This window comes from Lingula anatina, chromosome 10 (genome assembly GCF_051362555.1).
Source record: "Lingula anatina isolate TDL-2025a chromosome 10, LinAna3.0, whole genome shotgun sequence".
NCBI classification, from domain to species: Eukaryota; Metazoa; Brachiopoda; class Lingulata; order Lingulida; family Lingulidae; genus Lingula; species Lingula anatina.
Genome location: NC_141776.1, coordinates 13,138,596 through 13,146,300, shown reverse-complemented (window position 1 = coordinate 13,146,300; position 7,705 = coordinate 13,138,596). Strand labels below are relative to the sequence as shown.

The 7,705-nt window shown below is 39.6% G+C and overlaps 1 protein-coding gene and 1 non-coding gene across 2 annotated transcripts; both read right to left on the bottom strand.

Annotated features, from left to right (window-relative positions):
* Positions 1-3,038: 3,038 nt before the first annotated feature.
* Positions 3,039-5,345, bottom strand: LOC147759617 (uncharacterized). Its single transcript, XM_086997541.1, has 2 exons — positions 5,128-5,345; positions 3,039-5,007 (listed from the first exon to the last, which is right to left on the bottom strand). Exon 2 carries the CDS (start codon positions 4,893-4,895, stop codon positions 3,039-3,041), a length of 1,857 nt encoding a protein of 618 aa, XP_086853667.1. The 5' UTR covers positions 4,896-5,007; positions 5,128-5,345.
* A 458-nt stretch (positions 5,346-5,803) lies between these two features.
* Trnak-uuu (transfer RNA lysine (anticodon UUU)) lies at positions 5,804-5,890 on the bottom strand. The gene is given in 2 exon segments: positions 5,804-5,839; positions 5,854-5,890. It is a non-coding gene; the product is annotated as a tRNA-Lys (tRNA).
* Positions 5,891-7,705: the final 1,815 nt, after the last annotated feature.

Here is a 7,705-nt window from a genome sequence, read left to right as displayed (position 1 = left end):
CAATTACCTTTGAATGAAAACTACAGTATGCTCATTATTCTCTATGCCCCCCCAGTCTTTTAAACATTAAAGACGGTTAAAGTTAGTTTTTATTTAGTCTTACAGATCTGCGTAGTCCTTCATTTGATTCCTTTAGTCCGGGTTTGTTGTGTGGTAAAAGTCTTGTTAACATCCGTGGTGGTTTTGGAAGTGCTTTAGGAGTTTCATGAGATGGTTGTGTTAAAGGTAGTGTTCCTGTTTCTTTACACTTTCCATCAGTTTCATTTGGTCCTATGGGTTGAGTTGTGGTGACAGTTTTTTCCGACTCCACTGACTCATGTGAATTTTTCAATAAGGTAGATTCTGGTTCTGGTAATTTGCTGAATGTAGGTGTGTCATTGTTTACTGTAGGCTGTTGTATGTAAAATCTGTGCTTTAGGTCATCAATGATAGAGTGACGAGGTAGAGATGACACATACGGAATGAATTTCCTTAAGAATTTTCTATTGCGTAGTGTCACACGTCCAGATCCATCAACTTTCACCAGGTACTGGTCAAACTGTTTTACTTCAGTAATAGTGCCAGTTTTGTCCCATTTATTTGGATGCGGACCAGTCTGATTCTGAATACGAACGTGGTCTCCAATAGCAAGTGGTGGTAGGCGTCTAGTGTGTTCACTCCAGTGTTCTGCGGATCTCATATGTCTGTTACGGAGTGCTTCCTCACGTGCTGCTAATGTTGATTTCCATGTAGGATGTGGTTCGTATCGACCTGGTAGTATTGGAATAAAATCCCTTATTGGCCTTCCAAATATACACATTGCAGGGGACAGTTTTGTATCTGGATCAGGTGTATTACGGTACTGTAATATTGCACGCTGCACTGAATTGGTGTCCAACTCACCATTTGGTCCTGTATTGTTCATAAGCAATCGTTTGACTGTTTTGACACCAACTTCAGCGCGACAATTGCTGTGGGGAAATGCTACAGATGATAAACGGTGATGTACACCCCAATCTTCAAGGAATTTGCGTGTTTCAGAAGAAGTGAATTCAGGGCCTCCATCGGAAGCCAATTCCTCTGGGATCCCATAAGTAGAGAATGCACGGCGTAGACTAGTAATTAGTCCTTTAGATCCTCCAGATGCATATTCTACAATTGGCCAGTTGGAGTATCTGTCAACAATGACCAAGTAGTGAGTACCCTTAAACATGAAAAAATCTGCACAGATGCACTGGAAAGGATACTTTGGTGGTATGGGATTGTAGGGTGGCGCAGAGGGTTGTGATGGTGCAATCTGGTGACAATGGTTACAATTTGCACGTACAGCAGTGATGTCCGCAGTTATACCTGGCCAGAATACAGAAGCCTCTGCTCTGGATATCATGGATGAGATGCCTTGGTGAGCAGCGTGAAGTGCAGAAAGTATTTGTTCCCTAAGGCATGGTGGTATAATAATGCGATCCTTGTAAATAATAACACCATCAACACTGTAGATGTGTTCCCTGAATTGGTGGTATTCACGCAATGGAGGTGGCAATTCATGGCGGTGTTTGGGGATTCCTGACTCAATGATTGACAGTAGCTGATTCATATTTTCATCACTTGCTGTAGCCTGCCTAACTTGGTTCCATGTAATTGACTTAATTGTGGAATCAAGGGCATAAATAGCAGAGTCAATCAAATTTTCCTCAATGTCAGTGTAATCATTTACACCATCCATTAGTTTGATGCCTCCTATGAAAGATTGAAAGATGTCAGCGGAATAAGGTAAGTCATAAGATTCAGCAGTACTAGAAATATCGTCTTGAAGCTGCATTTTGGGTGGGTGCTGTTCCCCTGTTGGGTGACGAGATATTGCATCTGCGGCTTTCTGCTTAGCACCTGGAAGATGAATGATACGGAACCTGTAACGGAGAGTACGTTCCTTGAGGTTCCTGAGACGTGTGTTGGATATGGCATCAAGGGATCTGTCTCCAAAGATTTTGAGAAGTGGCTTATGGTCAACAGCTATCACTAGGTCAGTGCATCCCAGAACAAAGAATCTTGCTTTGTCTAAAGCATAAGCCACGGCTAGTGCTTCCCCTTCCACAGGTGCATATCTGGATTCAGCAGGATGTGTGAATCTACTACCTACAAGGACAATTTTCCATCCCGTTTTACAGCAAAATGGTTTTGCCACTATACAATTGCAATGTTTCTGGAATAACCAAAATCCTATTCCACTTTTAGACCAATCTGTGGCTAGGCAAGTTGTTTTGTTCTTGTCATATATCTTGACACCCTCTTCTATTTCATTGATGATTACTTGTTTGGATTCCTGAAAAATTTTATCTAATTCTTCAGTCCATTTGAAAGGCGTGCCAGGTTTGAGTAGCTCACGAAATGGTAACATCCTATTGGCCATGCTGAAGGCATAAGAAACCTGATTTAGGAGACCAAACCAAGAACGTACATCTGTGATGTTTTTAGGTGTTGGGAATTCTGTAATTGCCTGCAGGTATTTAGGACAAGGTTTTACACTGTCCATTGTTATTGTGAATCCAGCAAAATCCACCTGGTCTGCAGCAAATACAAATTTATCAATGTTGAAAGTTATCCCATTTTTTCCACATATATCCAACCATTCAACAGCTTGCCAAAAGCTTTCTTCAATAGAATTTGCCCATAGTAGAGTATCATCTACACATTTAGTTTTTCTGGGAATGTTGGAAACAATATCATCATAACGGTGGGTGTAGGCATCACCAGAAGCGATATATCCTTGAGGAGCAACGCAATACCGATAGCGCCCCCATGGTGTTATGAATGTGGTGAGATGTCTGTCATCTTCATGAAGTGGGACGCTGTGATAGCCGTTCCATGCATCAAAGACTGTCTTCTTTTTACCTTGTGGAACAGATCTTGCTTGATGAAACGGTGATTGAGTATGATGTGTTTCACGTTTAGCATGGGCATTTAATGCTTGAAGATCAACAGTTCTGCGAAGTTTGCCATTCTTCTTTGCACAAACGACCATCCTATGGCACCATGTAACTGGTTCTCCTAGTGGAACGGGTTCAATAACACCTAGTTTCACATCTTGGTCTAAGCCAGCCTTGACTTGGTCTTGCCAGTGTAGTGGTACTGGTAAATGGGGTATGGTATGCTTTGGGTTCTGCTTCAGAGTCCACCATTAGTCTCATAGGGGATCCATTCATCATTGTGAGTGGCTGGTGGGTACACATGTTAAAAGAGCTGGATCTGTAATAGTCAATAAGCCATTGCTGAAGCCGCTGACGGTTTTCTTCTGTTGCTGGATAAGGAATAGATGTTGGACGTGAAGGCGGAGGTTGGCGTTTTGGGCATTCACAATCGGCATTTGTTTCATATCTTTTTGTATCACCGGCTGTTTGACAAGCGTCTCCAACTTGAGGGAAGTCAATGGAAATGAGACCAAGGTCAATGCATGCTTCTCTGCTGAGGAATATTCTGTCTGAGTTGTCTGTTATGTAGACGATCTGTCTCGTTGTGTGGTGTTTTCCAAGCTTGTCTTCACCAGAGAATCGTAATATTACAGCACCCAGAATGTTTATTCCTTTGTTATTTGCTGCATGCATTTTCATTTTAACTGGAATGAGATCCTTTTCAGTTAACTGAAGGGGTTGGATTGCTTTAATACCAGCAAGACAGCTTTGACATCCAGTGTCAGCCATTACATTGAGCATTGTAGATGTAGTTGGAAGGTCTACATTGAAGCCAAGATCAGAATAATCTTGAGAGGATACAGTGGCTTGTAATGATATGTATGGTTGAGGTCTTGATTTACTTTTGATCCACTTGTCATTTAGCTGATTATATAGGTGGTGATCTAATGCAATGGCATTTGCAGCTCGGTCGTGGTCCAATTCACCTATTGTGCATAGCGTATAAAATGACTCATTGCTATGCTCCATAAAAGCAGATTCCCCATGATTAGTTACTGACTGTGTTTTGGTATTGGACGAAGATGGGGGACCAAGCTTGGGTTTGTTCTTGTTGCGACACATGTGGTCGAAATGGTGACTGCGTTCACAGTGTTTGCAGATATGGTTGTATGCTGGGCACATTTTCTGACGTGTGCGAAATGGTGCTTTAATACCATGGCCTTTTTCCCCACAGTAACTGCATATCTCAGCTTTATCAGACTTTGCATACCTTTGAGCGCGTCTGTACGAGCTAGTGGCATGGGCACCTTCGGAAGCATTTAATGTCGCTGATGAACGTTTCCCAGATTCTTTAGATTCAATAAATCTGAACACATCTTCAAGGTCCATGTTCTGGTTCATATTTCCAAGCAGGTCTAGCTGGATTTCATTATCGGCTATGCCACGACTTAAAATGTCCCTTAATATGCAATCTGTGTAATCTACATCTGTTTCACAGTTAGGGCATTTAAGTGTAAATTTACAAATGCTAGCTTGACCTTTGATTCTTGCCCCAAACTGACGAATTGGTTCTTCTCTGTCCTGCCGCATCTCATGTAGAATGACTCGGGCAACCATGGGATTTTCTTCACGTACTGCCAGTCTCTTGATAGCAGATAGTACCTCTTCTTCACTTTTGTTTGTAAGAGTTCCACCAGCTGAGCGGGTGATATTTTTCCTAAGAGTTTCATCACAGCATTCCAGTAATTGTATTACACGATCTTGGCCAGTAATTTTGGTTGCTATGGTATATTCTTTCCATCTAGTCAGAAAGTAAGTCCAATCTTCACTAGTACCCGCTGTAGATATTGTGGGGCGACGAATCTTGTCAGTTTTGACCTTTGTAGATGACTGAGAGGAAGTGGCATTATGGCTTTGTGCATGTATTGTCAATAGTGTGTTTACAATGGTATCTGCCACATCTTCTGTCTCATAGGTGCAGTCTGGGAATGGGCACTTTACAACTGGCATGCTGGCCTGTAGGATGGACTGTTTACCGGTAGACTATGGTCATACCTGAGCCTTCATAGATAAGATGGACACTATTTGATTTCCAATCTTTATTAACTGGAAACAATGAAGGCTGAAATGCATACAAACAAACTATTAGTAAACTCAGTAATATAATAAATGGAAAAATATGAAATACTCAATAAAGAACTAGATTATGAAATACTGATATATGTAAATAAATGTAAGTCACCTCAGGTATAAAAAGTCCTGCACACCTCCTATCAGGGTGAAGTCCAGTGTCTGAATGATTCACTATATAGGCCTACACAGTGTGCATATAGAGAATGACATGTTCTCCAGGTAAGTACTGATGCAACATAGCCTTTGGCTACATCTAACATCTGACTAAGTACTCTTGGTAAGCAATTACCTTTGAATGAAAACTACAGTATGCTCATTATTCTCTAAAATATACAAAACGTACTTTCATATAAACACAAACAGCACTATCTAAAAATAGAGACAGGGTGATTGCTTTAGTAGTTATCGTTAAAAAAAAAACAATAACAACAACAACAAGAGAAGTTTAAGTTTTTATCTTTAATTAACGTGAAATTTAACAAGAAAAGACTTTCACAACGGAGGCTAGTAAGTGACGCGTTTAGAGTTGAACTGTTCTCCAGTGTAATTAAACATGATATGTGCCGACAGCTAATCAAAATAATAATAATAATAATTATAATAATAATAATAATAATAATAATAATTGCATTGTAGTAACAGAATACCACTAAAAGTTGATGAGCACAGTGACTCTTTTGAGCTGACGCTGCCCCTGATCTTTTGTGAGTAACAATGTCAAGGCATTGGTTTTGCTCATTACGTTCAACAGACAGGTTAAACAAGAAGAAAATAATAACAATGTACGCCCGAACAGGGACTCGAACCCTGGACCCTCAGATAACTTTAGTATCTTTAAAAGTCTGATGCTCTACCGACTGAGCTATCCGGGCGCCTTGAACGAAGGGTACCTTGAAAAAATCCGGTCACGTACATCTGGGGTCTCGTTCAAAACTGTATGAACAAGCATGGTTTTAGTCCTAAACTTCGGATGTAGGTAACAACAAATCTAAAGATTGTAACTAATGAATAAAGCTGAAGCTTGATTAACAGAGGAATGAATTTGATGGGGTTAAACTCAATCACATGCTTTTTTTTTTTTTTTTGGAATAATGGGTAAATAATGACTCTAAAAATCCAGTAAATAGTGGACATTCAGTGGAAATACCAGTTTATCATCTCGAAGGCACCTTGGAGCCAGGAATGACAGGAAAGGCAGGCCTAGGATTGGAAGGCCGGACTTAAATCACCTGTACAAAGTAATGGAGAACGGACTACGGTTCCTAGCGGACTACCATTCCTGTCAAACCTGGCTGTGTAGGCGGGATGTTATGCCCTAGGAAGGGTCCTCTACGGAGACACAATGGGTAATTACTTACTCGTATTTCGCTAGTACTATAAATAATAACAAAAATAGTAGTAATTAAAGCAAACAAATACAGAAAATACAGAAATATAGAAAACAAGAAATTAATGAGTGAAAAATTCAATGAAGAAAATTCAAAAGAAAAATCAATAACAAAATACATTTTCAAATATATTTTTCTATATAAAAGATTCTTTTGTACGATTTCACATGAGCTGATGTATATAGGAATACCATATTACTTTAAGATATTTTTATCAAAACCATTAATACACATTGATATTCTATACCTTTTATATACAATAAAGAGCAAGCACATTTAAGAAATATTATTCTATTTTTCAATAGTTCGGTGGTAAGAATATTTAACCCATCATCTCCATGTGCTACTATAAATATTTTTATTTTATTTATTTTTCACCTCCAACGAGTCAAAAACATTTCTTTGCGTTAGACAATTAGCAAGAAACATCTGTTTTAAATTTTGCAATTTTACAAATAACAGCACTGGAATCATTACAGTTTACACAAAATATCTGATAAATCCATGTGTACATCTAAAACTTTTGTGTTTGAATTCTTATTTCTAACAATTTAAAAAGCACGGCTATGTTTATAGAGAATTGCATGTTAATAAGGGGTACCGGAGGAGTCGAGAATTTAACAGAATTGTGCCGGAAGTGACGTGTAGTGGTGTAAGGCTCTGTTCTCACAACTTTTAGATCGATCTATCACCGCGGGGAGTCTCACTAGATTACTGTCAGATAATCCCCCTTAAGTGTCCGTCCCCGCCTACTACAAGCTTTAAGGGGTAATTAACTTTCGTGTCCGCCCGGCTGACAGCTATTTAGCGTGAACCCCCAGGGAGTTAGGTCGATCCAATGTAGGTCGATCTAATCTATGAGAATGGGGTGTAAGACGCGAAGCTGAGTGGTCATTTTTAGCTGGAGGTGAACGGGAGTAAAATCGTGGACTCGGAATAAAAAGCAGTTTTTCTAACAACACGGTAAGATAACAATTTATCTTTACGCATTTGGGACAGAGAATACTTGTAGAAATAATAGGAGGATTGTATGAAAACGTGCCACGAATTTTAAGGGTGAAAAATCGCGCTTAATTTGCAGACAATTTGTTTTGAAATATATGTTACATCGACCACCGAGCGACAAAGAGCGTCAAGGGAAATGAATTCCCGGGAGGCTATTAATCGTTGTCATGTGGAATTTTTGCATGTATGCAAACTGTTATGCCCATATCTAAGTATTTTTGGGTGTTTTATGGTATGTGCTGCAATTATAACGATGTTTTAGAGTCTTTGAAGGACCTTGTGAAAACCAGGAAG

Coding starts and splice junctions, on each gene's coding strand:
- LOC147759617 (XM_086997541.1), bottom strand. CDS start 4,895: ATGCCAGTTGTAAAGTGCCCATTCCCAGACTGCACCTATGAGACAGAA.